The 18126-nt window shown below is 39.7% G+C and overlaps 1 protein-coding gene across 2 annotated transcripts in view; it reads left to right on the forward strand.

The window, feature by feature from the left end:
- Positions 1 to 12380, forward strand: part of ENTPD4 (ectonucleoside triphosphate diphosphohydrolase 4) — a 29845-nt gene extending 17465 nt beyond the window's left edge. For both annotated transcript variants that reach the window (XM_049866279.1, XM_049866280.1), the window contains exons 10-13: positions 1296 to 1620; positions 3453 to 3538; positions 6584 to 6745; positions 8001 to 12380. In XM_049866279.1, coding sequence (XP_049722236.1) covers positions 1296 to 1620; positions 3453 to 3538; positions 6584 to 6745; positions 8001 to 8229 — 802 coding nt within the window. In that variant the 3' untranslated portion in view covers positions 8230 to 12380. The remainder of the gene's footprint in view (positions 1 to 1295; positions 1621 to 3452; positions 3539 to 6583; positions 6746 to 8000) is intronic.
- Positions 12381 to 18126: the final 5746 nt, after the last annotated feature.

Consider the following 18126-nt stretch of genomic DNA (forward strand, 5'->3'; position numbering starts at 1 on the left):
TAGACTTAGACTTTTATAATAATTATGTTACTCATCACTTTTTTCATGTGTGATGAATTAAGCCTTAAAATTCAAGCTTATCTCTTTGCCATGAGTAGTAGTGATTGATTTTTTTTTAATTAAAATTTTTAATGCCCAAAACCTTAATTTGTTATATTCAACTGCACTTTGAGTTTCCTTCATCTTAAGAATACACAGCTTGTCAATTAAATGGAAAGTAAAAATTGGATCCACTGTCTGTGACTGAAGTTGAATTCAGGCACTCTCCTAACGACGCCTACTGGCCCCATGTTATTTCATGGTATCAAACACTAGCGTAACTTTAGTTCTTAAGCTGTTGTCTGTTTCCATTGTATAAATGGGAGAACACATAGTAGGACCACAGATGTTAATTCCCAGAAATTTAGTAGAGAAGTCGTAAGCCTAGTCGATTCCACTTGGGGATGGCTCAGTTAAAGTTAAGATTTCTTTTCTACAGGACTTCTCAGAGCCTGTTGTTCAATAGAAACTCTTGTTATCTGCTGCAATTGGAATCAATAGTTGATTGATTAAGAACAGAATCATAAAAATAGACTTAAATCTTAAGTATTCTCCTTCTGATCTTTTGCAGTGAGCTAAGGTTTTTTTCTTAGAACACATCCACTGACTTTTCTGTCATTTCTCTTGCATGCACTGCACCAACTCATCAGTTTGAGTTTCTTTTAAGAATTTAAAGAATACTGAGATATATGAAGTAATTTAATACCAATTTTTTTCTAAAAATGTTTTTTTTGTCTTGCCTACACCTAATTTAACAACAGTTTTCTAGCGACTTGCCTTTTTCATATCTTTCTAAAGCATCCAACCTAGTTTTCATGGGACCAATTACCTTCTTTTCACAGTCATATTTCATTCATTTATGTATAATTAAAAATAACAAGCACTAGTGGCAAAAATGGGCTTGGGAACAACATAGTTGGTAGGCATTCAAAGTCAGCGAACGTGGCTAGAGAAGAGCTTCCTAGCCGTGAACCTCAGCAGGGCTTGAGCATCAGTATATACTACAGGGGGAGTGGAAAGCATCGGCTAGTCTGACAAGCTGTTTCACTAGACTCTGCCAAAGTGTCTGCTATATGCTAATATGTGTCATGTATCTCCAAGAGAGGATTGAGTATGTAATTTCCTAATTGATCCCAGTAACATCTCACAGGGCTGGTGTTCTCCAGAACATATTTTGAGAAACACTAACCTACAATCACCTCTCCAAAATAGAGTTGTCTGTAGGTCTCATGATAAAGTTTCTCTTTGTCCTGTAGGCTCCTGGGTAAACAGACTGGTCTGACTCCTGATACCCCATACCTGGATCCCTGCTTACCCCTAGACATTAAGGATGAAATCCAACAAAGCGGACAGACCATGTACCTACGTGGAACAGGAGACTTCGACCTGTGTCGAGAGACTATCCAGCCTTTCATGAATAAAACAAATGAGACACAGACTTCCCTCAATGGGATCTACCAGCCCCCAATTCACTTCCAGAACAGTGAATTCTATGGCTTTTCTGAATTCTACTATTGCACCGAGGATGTGTTACGCATGGGGGGAGACTACAGTGCTGCTAAATTTACTAAAGCTGCCAAGGTAACCTTCAAAGAAACCCATCTTCTTTCTCTTGCATGCTTTTGGGAAACTGGCGTAGACACTGACAGGTTAGATCCTCCTGTCACGTTTGGAAACCTGTGTCAAGAGAAGGGAAAGATGGAGTTGGAAGGTTATAGTACATGTTGGGAATCCTGTTCCCTTAGTTGGGGGAGGGAAATAGAGCAGAAGTCAGAAATCCACTGTAAGCTGATTTCTGCCCACCACTCCATTAACTACCTTGGTTATCAGTGACCTCCAGCTGCACTTTTACTGTTCTTTTCTGCTGTATCTGAAAATACTCCTTCAGCCTTCCTACTCCCTTAGCTGCCAGGATACCCCTATTCTCCTGTTCCCCTCTGCCTTTCTGACAGTTTTTTTCTCAGTTTCTTTTGAGGGTGTCCTCTCTTCATGTCCTTTAAACTTGGTGATCCCAGACTTCCACCGTTGGCCTTTTGGCCTTCAGGTTCCTGGACGGCCTCATCTATGCTTACGGTTTGCTGCTGCCTCTCAAGAAGAGACTCCAACCTTGACCTCTGCCCAGTTGCCTGCTAGATTTCATGACTCAAATCAAATGCACTGTTTTCTCCCCCATTCTGTTTCTGTCATACTCTCTCAGTTAATGGCATCACCAACCATCCAGTCCTCCTCTCCAAAACCTAGGAGTTAACGGATTTCTCCCTTTCACTCATTCATTCCTCCATATGCCCCCCATTTAAACAGTTATCAAGCATGATAGTTTGTCTCATAAATATTTCTCCAACCCATCCCTACTTACTGTCCTGCTATCACTGTCCTAGTCCAGCCCTTCTGCTCCCCACGTGCACTATTACAGGAGCCTCCTAACTGGTCTTCTTAAATCTGGCTGCTGTCTTATTATTCATCCTCCACACTGCTCCCAGTGTGTTCAGTCTGAAACACAGGTACAATTACCTTGCTCTCCTGTTTAAAATCTTTCGCATCTTCTGTTGCTTCTAGGGTCAATTCCAAATGCCTTCTCATGTCATACCTACCTCTGTAGCCTCAGCTCCCCACCTAGTGCTTTATACCCTAACCATATCAAACAGCTATTAGTTTCCCTCATTTTCTATGTGTTCTCTCATCTGTTCTTTGTTCATGATGCTTCCTCTGCCTGAAATGCCTGTTCTTACCCTCTCACCACAAGCTAAGTGCTGTCCCCTTGTGTCCCTATTGCATACCCCAGACAAGCTCGCTCATCTTTCTGAGCTTCCATTCCTTCCTCCATTAAATAAAGGTTATAATAGTAACCTGGTCCTCCCTTGCTTTAAATGTTAAATTCAGAAAAAGCACTTAACACAGATTCAGACGCATAGTGCTCAGTAAATGTTAGCTGTTAATATTACAAATAAATAACTTCAGGAAAAGGTGGTACCTCTTTCACTTCAAGACAAAGGCCTTAGTAATCATCTTTGTATTCCCAGTACCTCATACTGTGTCTGGCACAGACATAGGTACTCAGTTTGAACTAGTTAAAATATTGTTTCATTTTTCCAAAATCATATGCCTGTAACATGCAGTCATTCAGAGAGAAACTAAACAGCTTTGAAGACGTTGGTTGTTGGCAGTGAAATTCTTTTTAACTATAGGTTTGGCAGAATTTTAAGACAAAGAACAAACATTGTATTTGCTAATCAGTAAATACTGAGTGTTTGTATGACTTGCATTCATTGTACACATATATAAGTTAAGCTTGTATGTGTTTCCTAATTGGAAGGATATGCTTATTACCAATAGGAATTTTGCAAACCTTTTTTAAAATGAAAAAAAAGTTTTAATACACCTTTACTAATATTTTATCTTGTATAAAATTTCAGGATTATTGCGCGACAAAGTGGTCCATCTTGCGGGAACGCTTTGACCGAGGACTCTATGCCTCTCATGCTGACCTCCATAGGCTAAAGTAAGTAGTGGGTAGTTAAGTCAGAGTGTTTCTCAGAAGCCTTTACTTCAGTATTGACCCATTAGCTTGCCACACCTTGGCCCAATCAACCTTTTTATCTTCATCAGTCTCTCTTCCTTTTCATCTCCCCTTGTCTCCTTTCTTACTGGGCAAATACTTGTCCCCAAACATATCCTGTATTTTCTTGCTTGACTTTGCTGTTTCTTCCACCTGAAATTCCCTTATTCATATCCTTGCTTGTTATAGTCCTCCACAGACTTCACTGTCACTTTCAAGTTTTCCTCTGTCCACCCAACCAGACTCCGTCCTTTCTCTTGGAGTCTCCCTAGCACTAATTATGCCTCTCTAGTGGCATTTATCATATTTTGCTTTGTTTTATAGTTATTTGTTGATTTTTTAATTTTTTATTGTGAAGTGAAAATTTATAAACCAAGTCAGTCTCTCCTATAAAAATTTATATACACCTTGCTGTATACTCCAGGAAACCCTGGTGGCATAGTGGTTAAGTGCTACGACTGCTAACCTAAACATCCACAGTTCAGATCTGCCAGGCACTCCTTGGAAACTCTATGGGGGAGTTCTACTCTGTCCTATAGGGTCGCTACGAGTTGGAGTTGACTCGATGGCAATGGGTTATATACTCCTAGTTGCTCTGCCTCTTATGAGACAGCACACTCCTTCCCTCCACTCTCTATTTTCATGTCCATTTGGCCAGCTTCTGACCCCCTCTGCCCTCTCATCTCTTCTCCAGACAGGAGCTGCCCCCAGAGTCTCATGTGTCTACTTGATCCAAGGAGTTCACTCTTCACTAGTATCATTTTCTGTCCCATAGTTCAGTCCAATCCCTGTCTGAAGAGTTGGCTTTGGGAATGGTTCCTGTCTTGGGCGAACAGAAGGTCTGGGGACCATGACTTCTGGGGTCCTTCTAATCTCAATCGGACCTTTAAGTCTAGTCTTTTTACAGGAATTTGGGGTCTGCATCGCACTGCTTTCCTGCTCCCCCAGGGGCTCTCCGTTGTGCTCTCTGTCAGGGCAGCCATCAGTTGTAGCCGGGCACCATCTAGTTCTTCCGGTTTCAGGCTGATATAGTCTCTAGTTTAGGTGGCCATTTCTGTCTCTTGGGCTCGTAATTACCTTGTGTCTTTGGTGCTCTTCATTCTTCTCTGCTCCAGGTGGGTTGAGACCAGTTGATGCATCTTAGGTGGCCGCTTCCTAGCGTTTAAGACCCCGGACGCCACTCTCCAAAGTGAGATGCAGAATATTTTCTTAATAGATTTTATTATGCCAATTGACTTAGATGTCCCCTGAAGCCATGGCCCCCAAACCCCCACCCTGCTACACTGGCCTTTGAAGCACTCAGTTTATTCAGGAAACTTCTTTTCTTTTGGTTTAGTCCAGTTGTGCTGACCTCTTCTGTACTGTGTATTGTCTTTCCATTCACCTAAAATAGTTCTTATCTACTATCTGATTAGTGAAAACCCTTCTCACTCCCTCCCCGCACTCGTAACCATCAAAGAATATGTTCTTCTCTGTTTAAACTATTTTTCCAGTTCTTATAATAGTGGTCCCATGCAATATTTGTCCTTTTGCAGCTGACTAATTTCACTCAGCAGAATGCCTTCCAGATTCCTCCATGTTACGAAATGTTGCACGGATTCATCGTTGTTCTTTATTCATGCGTAGTATTCCATTGTGTGAATATATGATAATTTATTTGTCTACTCATCTGCTGATGGGCACCTTGGTTGCTTCTATCTTTTTGCTATTGTAAACAATGCTGAAGTGAACATGAGTGTGCATATATCTGTATGTATAAAGGCTCTTATTTCTCTAGGATATATGCCAAAGAGTGGGATTGCAGGATTGTATGGCAGTTTGAATCCACCAGGTGCTCCTTGGAAACTCTATGGGGCAGTTCTACTCTGTTCTGTAGGGTCGCTATGAGTCCCATTCAACTCGATGACACTGGTTTGGTTTTTTTTGGTTTTATGGTAGTTCTATTTCTAGCTTTTTAAGGAAGCGCCAAATCGATTTCCAAAGTGGTTGTACTATCTTACATTCCCACCAGCAGTGTATAACCGTTCCAGTATCTCCACAACCTCTCTAACATTTATTATTTTGTGTTTTTGGATTAATACCAGCCTTTTTGGGGTGAGATGGAATCTCACTGTAGTTTTGATTTGCATTTCTCTAATGGCTAATGATCATGAGCATTTCCTCATGTATCTGTTAGCTACCTGAATGTCTTCTTTAGTGAAGTGCCTGTTCATATCCTTGGCCCATTTTTTAATTGGATTATTTGGCTTTTTGTAGTTGAGTTTTTGCAGTATCATGTAGATTTTAGAGATCAGACACTAATCAGAAATGTCATAGGTAAAAACTTTTTCCCAGTCTGCAGGGAATCTTTTTACTCTTTTGTGAAGTCTTTGAATGAGCATGAGTGTTTGGTTTTTAGGAGCTTCCAGTTATCTAGTTTCTCTTCTGCATTGTTAGGAATGTTTTATTATTTGTTGATTTTTTAAAATCCCCTTTCATTGTAAGTCCCTTAAGAACAGTGATTATATCATATTATTTATTATATCTAATTACTTGCTTTGCATAGTACTTTGCAAAAAGTGAGCCTCTAATAAATATGTAGAATCATAGACTATTAGAGTTGAAAGGAGCCTTACAGATAATCAATTCGTATGTTCTCATTTTATAAATAAGAAAACTGAGGTCCAGAGAGATTGGCACTTGCTCAATATTTATTCAGTGAATAAATGATGGAATGCCTGAGGTGGGGGAACTGTCGTGGCATTGTGTTAAATAATACAGAGACCAGTTATGAACTAATTGATTTGACAGGTAAACTGTTTCATGTTGTAGGACAAGAGACATAAACCAATTAAATCAACTTGAAACATATCCAGTTGGTTTTTCTCATCTGAGAGCTGCCTAATAAAGCTTTACCTCATTGCTGGTTGCAGAGTGAAAGATGTCTTTGTGTATAGTATCATTTTGACAAGTGACCAGTCTGATTTATGTTGTGTTTTGTATTTGTAGGTATCAGTGCTTCAAATCTGCCTGGATGTTTGAGGTGTTTCATAGGGGCTTTTCGTTTCCTGTCAATTATAAAAATCTAAAGACCGCCTTGCAAGTTTATGACAAGGAGGTTCAATGGACCCTAGGAGCAATCCTTTATAGGACTCGCTTTTTACCCCTAAGGTATGGCTGTGAATTGGGCAATGTAAATCCAAAAAAGATGGTTTTCAGCAGTTAGGATGCATCATGGCCACGGTATTAGACAGGGGTGAGCCTCCTGTAGTCTGTGGATATTTGGGGTAGTGTTGTTAGATCTGCCCATGGGTAAGACTGTAAATCCTGTGAAGTTTGACTTTGGTGTTTCCCACCTCCCCTCCAGTGTTTCCTTCCTTTCTGCCCCTCCTGACCCATCCTATAGTAGACAGTGCTGCTGCCCTCTGTTGGATTATTCTCAACTATCTGTTCCCTCGCCCCTGGAGAAGGGCTAATTCAGGGGTTCTTAACCTTTATGCCCTTGGACCCTTTCTCAAAGTACTTATAAATGCTTGGTATAAATACATAGATTACAGAGGAAACCACTGTATTAGAAGATATGTATCAAAATATAACAAAAAAAAGTTTCTGATGTAGTAATACATGTGCTTTTTTATTAACACAGTAAGTATCAAGATCCCACAGTAGAACTGGTAATTTCTATCATTTCAGTGTAGCAGTGAGTGTCGGTGATATTCAGACATGTAGAGCACTGTAATGTGATATAAAGTATTCGCGATTTTCACTAGTGACAAAACCACAGGTCCTGCTAATACCACAGCACTTCGTTGTCCACGTTCATGCTTGAAGGAAATACTAAGTTTCAGTAAGAGATTGCTGAAAATAAAGAGGCGTAACATCTTCCCCTTTAAAGTTCACGCACTGGCCATCCATTGACCCACGCTAGGAACCCTTGGTTAACTGATAAATGAGGTATTAGTTTCTTTTTCTTTTTTCATTTAATTGAGCATCTCCCAGGAATACTTTGACTGGGTTAACTGCAAAAATTGTGAGTAGTGGGTATTACAGATCAAAGTCACGTGGTTTGGTTCCATACTGGCTTCCATGTATTACTGAAAACACGGTTCTCCTAAAATTTCTCAGATATTTATTACCCAAATTATAATGGCAATAACTGTACAGACTTTTGAATACACTTCCACGTTATCTTGTGTAGTACTTATAACTACCCCACATTAAGCCATATTGTCCTACATTTTAGAGCTAAGGAAACCGAGTCTCAGAGACCGAGGTTACAGTTCTTGTCTACAGAGCTGGGTCCTAAGCCAGGTCCTCTCACTCATATCCTGTGTGCTACTTCTTATCTCGTATTTCCTGTCTGGTAGTTCTGTTATCTCTCACCTGTTTTGTTTGTTTTTGTTGATTTTTGTTTCCACGTGGACAGAGATATCCAGCAGGAGATTTTCCGGGCCAGTCACGCTCACTGGCGGGGCTTCTCCTTTGTCTACAATCACTACCTGTTCTCTGGCTGCTTCTTGGTGGTCCTGCTGTCCATCCTCCTGTACCTGCTGCGCCTTCGGCGCATTCACCGGTGGACACTGCGGAATGGTTCGGCTGCCACCCTCTGGATGGAGGAAGGCCTTCCTTCTCAGAAGATTGCTGGGACCCTATGAGCCTGGGAGTTAGAGAGCTCCAGGAAGACTCTAAAGGAAAAGCCATTTTTGCCTCAGGGTTTCTCCTCTTTATTCTCATTCAGTTTTGTTTTTCCTTTCCCTTTTGGTTCCTTAAAACAAAATCCATTGTTTTCAAGCCCTGCTTCCTAGAAATACTGCATTTAGCCATTTTGGATACAGCTTTAAGTTAAGTAGGGAAAAGGGAATTCACTTGATTTTTGCTACAGAGGACATCTGCCAATATTTACCAAGATTTTTGGTTTTTCTCTAAGGTATGTTAACTTTTAATCAAATGCACTTTTATGTTGCGAGAGAAATGGAAAAGACAGCATCTGTCAGTGAAGATAGAACTGAATAGTGATATTTTCACAGAACCAAAAACATACGGACTGCGATTATAATCCTTTTTTTCTTCTCTCTCTATTTTGAAAGCTCTGACCTAAAGAGGGTAATATTTAATTTTGTTTGTTGTTCACGTCTGTTGCTGTATGTCATCCTTGCAGTTGTAAAAATACAAAACCTTTTATAGTAAAAATAGAGAAATCCAGGTACCAGGAGAGAACCATTTTTAAAATCAGTAATGAAGAGGTCTGTCCATTGTGAAATACTTACGAGAGCTTTGTGTGTGCACGTGAAAAATTGAGGTCAGGCAGCACTCTTTCTTTTGAAAACAGGCCCTTCTCAATTGACTGTTTTCATTTTATTTAGAAGAATCCCCATTACCGTTATGTTTTTGTGACCACAGGTAATTCCTTTCTGTATCCCGTCTTTTAGTGGCATTAAAACCAAACCAAACCAAACCCACTGCCGTTGAGTCGACTCCGACTCATAGCGACCCTAGTGGCATTAGAACTCTTTATTTTTGAAAGACTCGGAAAATTCATAAAGTTTCACTGGTTTCGATGTTCCTAAACCTAGATCTTGGGCCCACTTAGAGGTACTCCAGTATTTCTTAGTGGTACATAGTTCCTTGTTTAATTGTGTTCAGTTTCTTCCAACTTCAAGTTGATATTTTCTCCCTTACTTAAAAGTAGTCCCAGCTGATTTACTTCGTAGATCCCCTAAAACTCTGTTACTGCTGTGGCTGAGGTGTTGGCAGTGCCACTGTAAATCCAAACTAAGGGTCTGAGTTTAATACATGAAATAAACTCTTGTTTTGAAGAAAACAAATACGGCATTTTAAACAAAAACCTAAGGACAACTGGATCGGCGTCTGTGGTAACGGTTGTTTTCTGCCTGTTTGTTTAGTTTAGAAGCTTTGGGAATTCTCATACATAGTTTTTAGGTTTTCTTTTTGTACATCGGAAACCCTGGTGGCATAGTGGTTAAGTGCTATGGCTGCTAAACGTGAGGTCGGCAGTTCGAATCCACCGGGCGCTCCTTGGAAACTGTATGGAGTAGTTCTGCTCTGTCACTGTGAGTTGAAATTGAATTGATGGCAACGGGTTTGGTTCTTTTTGTGTGTGTGTGTGTACATATGTGTGTGTGTGTATGCGCACCATGTTTTAATTCCAGAATAGTTAAATTCGTATAGTTGTTAGTATATGTGTATGTTGAGAACCATCAGCTGCTTCTTAAAAAATCACTGATTAAAGAATTCAAATCCTGAAACCCTTATTTAACTCAGAAAAAAAAAAAGTTGGAGTTTATCTTAATGTAAAAGAGTGCAAATTTATGAAAGAAATGCAAATTCTCTTACTCTGTTCTTCAAAATGAATATTGTAGCAGTGAAAAAACATTTGTAGAATGTTTGCATCTCAGATGTCTAGAAGGTTGGAGGAGCTGTACGGTGTTACAGCACTTAATGTATAGAGTGTCTTGTTCCAGAGACATGGGGGGGATACATGTCTCCGTGAATTTAGAGAGCAGCCTCTGAAATGCTGGTCTCCAGCTGTTGAAATCCTTGGTCCTTAGTAAACACTCCCCCTTTATCAAGATCCAGTTAACAAATAAGCTGTGCCATAGATACCTCAGAAATGGAGTGAACTGGCGTGCTTCTCCTGGAATTCTTAGATAGGGTTTGTCCCCGTAGGCTGGGAGGCATTAGTGATGAAGAGGAAGTATGTTTACACTTTAGTTTTTCTACCATCAACCACTATGTACTAACAAGTCCCTAATCTGTAAAATGAAAAATGTTAAATATCCAGGGTGTGTTATTTTGCTTTTAAAATCTAGGCAAGGATAAGCCAGCATAGTCACAGATTTAAATAGGCCTTAATTAAAGCTTCCTAGCCGGTTTCTAAATAAAGGATGCAAATTTTGGCCCAACTCTTTAGCTTTCAGGGGACAGAGCAGCAACAAACATACAGGAGTTCTACTTTAAGCCTGACCTGAGGAGCCTTGCTGCAGGAAACTGTCCATCAAAACAGATCCGCAAGCTAGGAGCCTAAGGCCCAGACAACCCTATACTTGGTATTGTTAGGCACCCATGTTCCCCTGACAAAGAATTCCCTGGATCAGGGCAAACTGGCAAACTATCTCCTACAGGCCAGTTCTGGCCTCTGGACTTTTTGTGAGACCCATGAATTAAGAATCATTTTTAAAGGTTTGTAAGAAAAAAAAATATACAACAGAAATTGTATGTGGCCTCCCACCCATACCCCAGCCTATAAAGCATAAAATATTTACTGTCTGGCCCTTTACAGAAAGTTTGCTGACCCCTGTGAGAACAATCAGTTCAAGAAAGGATATAGGCAGTATATCTGTATGTATAGGCAACTACCATCTGTGGATACTAAAAGGTAGGCAGGAGAAGTGACCAAACTTCAATCTTAAATATTTGTTTATACACCAGAATTTCACTATCTTTTCTTCTAATTTCCAAGATCAGTTTTCTAACAAGCCAGGAAACATAGTCCAAAAAAAAGTGTTATTTAGGAGGGATCATTATGTTGTGTTGGAAGTGTCTGTAGCCACAATAGATTGTGCTCCAGAGATGGTCTCACGCAGTTACTCTCTATCCTTTACCAAAGAAGGGAGAACAGGCTAGTTCTCCAAATGTTACAAGAATAGGATCAGAGGGCAAGCATGGGAGGAGCTTAATTCAGGAAAAGGATGAATAGTAATTCAGGACTGGCCAGGAAGGCAGTAAACTCTGTATACTTGTAGTAGAAAGCAAAAGAAATCGGACCTGGAACTTGCTAAAAACCGTAACAGTAAGAGTATTATAAGTGAAATCTTGCCAGAAACCCTCCTGTAGTAAATGCTTACGTGTTTCTTAGCCATCTTGTGTGTTTGTCTTTTTTAAACCTTCAGAGCACATTCTCAAAGATTTTACAACCCATTTAGGGACATCAGACAGTAAAAGTACAAACACATGGACTTGTATCAGTGATTTTTGCACATTTTCACCTCTAAACTGCTGGTTTTAGGCAGTGCTTCCCAACCTAAGTGCAATCTGGAGTGGCTGCCCACAGCTGGAGGCTGGGAACGTGGGGGTTCTGTGGGGCCATCCCAAGGGCTTCAGCGATCACCATTCTCCACCCATTGGCCACACCTGTGCACTAGGGTTGACAAGCTTTGGCTTAAGGACTATTTACGTTTTAAACTCAGGCCTACATAGAATAGTTGTTGTTACAAGAAGCATGCATCACTTAACAAGAAACTAAAAAAGGCAAATGTGTTTTCCAAGCTTTTTAAAAAAAAAAAAAACAGCTTTAGAATTGTATGCAGTAATGTGCAATGCAGCAAAATTACCTATATTATTTATTTCAGTGTTTTTTTTTCTGATACTGACTTTCCCTTTCAATAATGAATGATGTGACCAACCCAGGAGAAATCTTTGTTGTTCTGTTACTAAAATTACCTTTTACCGTTAGCAATTATAAAAACTAAGGGACATATTTAACTGTGTTTTTTTTTTTTTTTTTTAAAGCAATGTTTTTCAGTCAAAGTAAGGATGGACATATTGGAGGATTATCATGGTGTCACATAACTTTCTGTATTTTGGCAACCTCATGTTGCCACGCTTGCACATGATGGGTGTTGAGAATCAATAAAGAGAAAGTTTATCCGATCACCCAGAAACTCTATGTGAGCTTGCTGTCTTGTGATTTAAATGCATTTTTCTCAGATGTTTGAATCTTATTACCTGTTACAGTGGTTAGTTGAACTTGAATCTAAATTCAGTAAAATAAATTGTCGGAGTCTGACTCCATGCTCTGTTTGCATTTGTTATATTTGACCTGCGTATAACGATGCACACTATATGGGTGGTGGAGGGAGGAGCCTGTGCTTCCTGCAGCACCAAAAAAAAAAAAAAATTTTTGCTGGCGAGTCAATTCCAATTCATAGTGACCCTATAGAACAGAGTAGACCTATCCCATGGGGCTTCCAAGGAGCAGCTGGTGGATTTGAACTGCTGACCTTTTACTTAGCAGCCAAACTCTTAACTGCTGTGCCACCAGGGCTCCCCCTGCAGCACAGTCTCCAGATATTCCACAAGGAGAAATATTTACCAAGGTGTAATAATACTAAGCTGGAGCCCTAGTGGTGTAGTGATTAAGAGCTCAACTGCTAACCAAAAGGTTGGCAGTTCAAATCCACCAGCTGTTCCTTAGAAACCCTGTGGAGCAGTTCTGCTCTGTCCTATAGGGTCACTGTGAGTCGGAACTGACTCAGTGGCACCTAACAACAACAATGCTAAGCTAGTCACCAATAATAAATGCCATAATAAGACAACTGTTTTTAAGGTTAACATTTTAAAGTACCTATTGGGTCACCATGAGTCAGTATTGACTTAACGGCAACTGACATTAACTATATGTATGTTGGCGCAGTCGTTAAGCACTTGGCTGCTAACCAAGAGGTCAGCAGTTTGAAACCACCAGCCACTCCATGGGAGAGAGATGTGGCAGTCTTCTGTTGTAAAGATTTATAACCTTGGAAACCCTATGAAGCAGTTATACCCTGTCCTATAGGGTCACTATGAGTGGAAATCAACTTTACGGCAGTGGGTTTGGTTTGGGGATCATAGACAAGAAAAAGAAATAAAACTAACCAGCTGTTATGTATTTACTCTCGTAGATAGTAAAAGCGAACGCTGACTTAATACTACGTTTTGCAAGTAGATCTCAGCTTAAAGCTTTTGGTTTGTTTCCAGAGAATGGTGAACCTCATTGTTGATGTCACTAATAAAGAGCAGCTCAGATTAGAATGTAGACCCAAAGAGTCCACAGGAAAACTTCTAGAGCTAACAGAGGAATTTAGTAAAGTTGCAGGGTACAAGGTCAACACACAAAAATCGGTTGGGTTCTTATACACTAACAATGAGAAATATGAAAGGGAAATTAGGGAAACAATTTCATTTACAATAGCATCTAAGAGAATAAAATACCTAGGGATGAATCTAACCAGAGACGTGAATGACTTACACAATGAAAACCAGAAAACACTGCTGAAAGAGATTAAAGAAGGCTTAAATAAATGAAAAGATGTTTCATGTTCATGGATTGGAAGACTTAATATTGTTAAGATGTCAGCACTACCCAAATCAATCTGTAGATTTAATGCAATCCCAATCAAAATTTCAATAGCCTTCTTTACAGAAATAGAAAAACCAATCCTCAACTTTATATGGAATGGCAAGAGGCCTCCAATAGCTAAAGCAATGTTGAAAAAGAAGAACAAATTAGGAGAACTCACATTTTCTGATTTTATAGCATACTATACAGCTACAAGGAACCCTGGAGGCACAATGATTAAAGCAATGACAGCTCACCACGGGAGAAAGATGTGGCAGTCTGCTTCTGTAGAGATTTACAGCCTTGGAAACCCTATGGGGTCATTGTGGGTTGAAATCGACTTGATGGCAGTGGGTTTGATTTGGTTTATACAGCTACAGTAATCAAAACAGCCCAGTACTAGCGTAACAATAGACACATAGTCCAATGGAATAGAATTGAGAGTACAGAAATAAACCCACACACCTATGGTCAATGCATTTTGACAAGGGTGCTAAGTCCATTCCATGGGGAAAGAAGAATCTCTTCAATAAATGGTGCTGGGAAGATTGGATTTCCACATGTAGAAAAATGAAACAGGAGCCATGCCTCACATCATACACAAAGACAAATTCAAAATGGATTAAAGATCTAAATGTGCAAACTAAAACCATAAAATTCTTAGAACAAAATGCAGGGTCAACACTGTCAGGCCTAACTTTTAACAATGGATTATCTAATGTTATGACCAAAATGCAAACAGCAAAAGACAAATAAATGGGACCTCATAAAAATCCAAAACTTGTGTTCACCAGAAGATTTCAGCAAAAGTGAAAAGACAAGCTACCAACCAGGAGAATATCTTTGGAAGCAATATATTCGATAAGAATGTAATAACCAAAATATATGTAAAACTTCCACAACAAAAAGGCAACCGAATCATAAAATGGGCAAAGGACTTGAATGGACATTTGATCAAAGAGGACATTGAAATGGCCACCAAACATGTGAAAAGATGCTCAATGTCATTAGCCATCAGAAAGATGCAAATCAAAACCACAATGAGATACTATTTCACTCCCACTAGAATGGTTAAGATTACAAAACAAAATAACAAATGTTGGTGAGGATGTGAGGAAATTGGAACACTTATCCATTGCTGGTGGGAATGCAAAATGGTACAGCCATGGCAGTTCCTCAAAAAACTAAAAATAGAACTAGCATAGAAACCAAACCCTGTTGCCATTGAGTCGATTCTGACTCATAGTGACTCTAAAGGACAGAGGAGAACTGCCCCATAGGATTTCTGGCCTTTCGGTTAGCAACCGAGCTCTTAACCACTGCACCACCAGGGCTCCAGAGCTACCATGTGACCCAGAAATTCTACTCCCAGGTGTAGACCCAAAAGACTTGAAAGCAGAGACTCAGAGACTGGTATTGTTCATTGCAGCACTATTCACAATAATTAAAAGGTGGAAACAACCTAAATGCCCATCAATAGATGAATGGATAAAGAAAATATAGTACATACATACAATGGAATACTACTCAGCTAGTTGGAGAAATGGAGTCTTGATACAGGCTACAGTACGGGTGGAGCTCGAAGACATGCTGAGTGAAATAAGCCTATCACAAAAGGACAATTATTGTATGACTTCACTTATATAAGAAAAGGCAAATGTACGGAGACCAAAGTATTTTAGTGGTTACCAGGGGCAGGAGAGAGGAGAAAAAGGTGGTTAACCACGATGGAAAAATCACATTGGTTAAGGGTAGGGTTGCACAGCTGATTATTATAATTGCTGTCAATAAGTTGTACACCTGTAAAAAGTTGAATTGACAAAAGTTGGGTGATAGATATAAGTACAACAAAACGACAAAAAAAAAAAAAAAGCAGTAGCTCCTGAGGCTTATGTACAACCAAACACCTCATGGGATTTGCTTTCTTGGTTTGGAGGTTAACGGTCATGGTTTCATGTTATTGGTCTAATAACGTGTTTAGAGCTTCTGTTCTAACTCCTAGTTTGTTCTGTAGTACCTGGGTCTTAAAAGCTTGCAAGTGGCCATCCAAGGCACAACAACTGGTTTCTATTCACCTGGAGCAACAGAGGAAGAAGAGTCAGGAATAGAAAGAGGCTATGGAATGTGTGGTTAATTGCCTCCATGAACAACTGCCTCCTTTGCCATGAGGCCAGAAGAACTGGACAATGCCCCGCTACCATTACTGAACATTTTGATCAAAGAAACTATGGAAGAATCCTGATCAAAAGGGGGAAAATGCAGAACAGGATTTCAAATTCTCATGGACTCCAGACTTTCTGGAGCCACGGAGGGTGGACGAACCCCTGAAACTATTTCTCTTAAAAAAAAAAAAAAATTTCTCTTAGATCATCTTTAAACCTTAAACCAAAAATATCCCTTGAAGTCTTCTTAAAACCAAACAATAATTTAGCTTAACTAGTAAAAAAAAAAAAGTCTGCATTAAGCGTTATGCTCTTTTAAGAACTATCTCTTTGGGATCAAATTGACAATAACGAATTGAAAGATTAGATAGGAACCTTAGGAGGCAGTGAGTTTATCTTAATGGGGAAGGAGCAACTCAGAAAAAGAGGGTGAGAATGGTTGCACAACTCAAAGAATATAATCAATGGCACTAAACTGTACATGTAGAAGATGTTCAATTGGTGTATGTTTTGCTGTGTATATTCTCAACAACAAAATTAATAAAATTTAGAAAAAATTAGAATGTAGATTTGTTTTCAAACATTTGAGAATATGTAAACAGAGGTTTTCTCGGAGGAGGAAGGCAAGCCTGAGCTATAACCTGAAAATAGATGAGAGAGACAGGTGGAAAGGGAAGGGGCTCAGCTGTTCTAACAGCAAAATTAAGTCCTAAGCAATAAGTATGAAAAAGGCTGAGGGAAAGGCAAAACAAAATGGGAGTGCAGAGAGAGAGAGGTTAGCACAAAGGTGCAGTGTTCAAGCCACTGGCAGCAAGAAGAATAGAATAATAATGCTAAAACAGAAATTGCTTAAATAATTTTTGAGACAGTGCAATAAATATAGATCTTTGTAACTAAGAATAAATACATTAAAACATGTGAGATGTCTATAAGATGTCACTGTGTCCATAAGTGCCTATTTTTACTAGCTTTTTTTTTTTTTTTAATCATGTTAACAGACCTTGAATGTGGTGGTTCTGCTCTTTTTGTTTTTTGGTGTTTTTTTTTAGATGTTTCAGTTTATCCTGTGAATTTGGAATGCACAATGTGGATCCTTTTTTTAACATTCTAAAATGCTAATAGTTTGCACAGAGGGGTCTGTGGCGGTCACACAGGTACGGGAGGGAGATGTGAATGTCATTTCTATCAGTGTCACACTGTCTTCTCATGGCAAGGTCATCAGAAGACAAAGGCGAGTCCTTCTAATCTCATAGCACCGCTTGGCAAATTCTGCCCGTTTGCCTGGAGCATCAGTGTCACAATGAAATGCAATACCTTTAAGTGTCTTGCCCAGCTCCTCCAGGTCAGGGGAGCCTGATGGCCTCAGCCTGTGATCCCACCGTCTCTTGACAAAAGGCCAGTTTATCTGTTGATGTGTTTTTAACAAGGTTCGTCCCCCCTCCCTCACACAACACTGCCTCTTTCTATTAATATATCCATTAAGGTTGACTGAGGCCCACCTCAGGGAAAGGAGGAGTTTTGGCTTTCCTTCTTTGCTCTTCACCCTTGATCTGGTTTGGCAGGTGAATTACATCTGGGCTCCAGACTTCACAGCCACTTAAACATTTCTGTCAACAGCCTAAGTCTGTTGTGTGTGAGACACCCAAACAAGAAAACCAGGTCTTAAGAGGGATTTCTGCCCTGAGAAAAATACCTACAGAACAAAATGGTCCTGGACACAAAAGACAGGCTCCTTGTTTAAATACATAAACTCAACTAAATGGAAGGAAAAGGCAAATTTTTTTTTTTCTCCTGTTCAACCCGTCATGAAATAAACCCCTTGGGCATCTTGTTTTGTTGGGGGCTAAGATTTCAGGGAGGCGCCTGCTTGACAGCAAGGGGAAAAGTTGGTCTTCTTATGGAAAGGCCATCAAAAAATAACAGAACACCTTTCCAATTCTGAGTGTAGGACTTGCTCTCTCATTGTGTTTATTTCTAGACAGAACCCATGCTGGCTATATTTGCTGTTCCTCTCAGGTTTATAACTGGTAGATTTAATACCACCTTTTACCCTTTTTTTTCCTTCATGAGTTTGAAGTGGATAGTTATGGAAAGATTAATCATCCTTTTCTCGCCTGTGATTACACAGGATTCCAGGAACCAGACTCAGCACTTTGTCCTTTTGAGATTTCATCCTCTCCACCTGGCACACACTTTATCTGTTACCTGGATTTTAGATTCAAAAAGACTGAGACACAGAAACACTAAAGAGAGTCTCTTGAGCCTTGTAAAGT

The sequence above is a fragment of the Elephas maximus genome, chromosome 22 (assembly GCF_024166365.1).
Source record: "Elephas maximus indicus isolate mEleMax1 chromosome 22, mEleMax1 primary haplotype, whole genome shotgun sequence".
In the NCBI taxonomy this organism is placed as follows: domain Eukaryota; kingdom Metazoa; phylum Chordata; class Mammalia; order Proboscidea; family Elephantidae; genus Elephas; species Elephas maximus.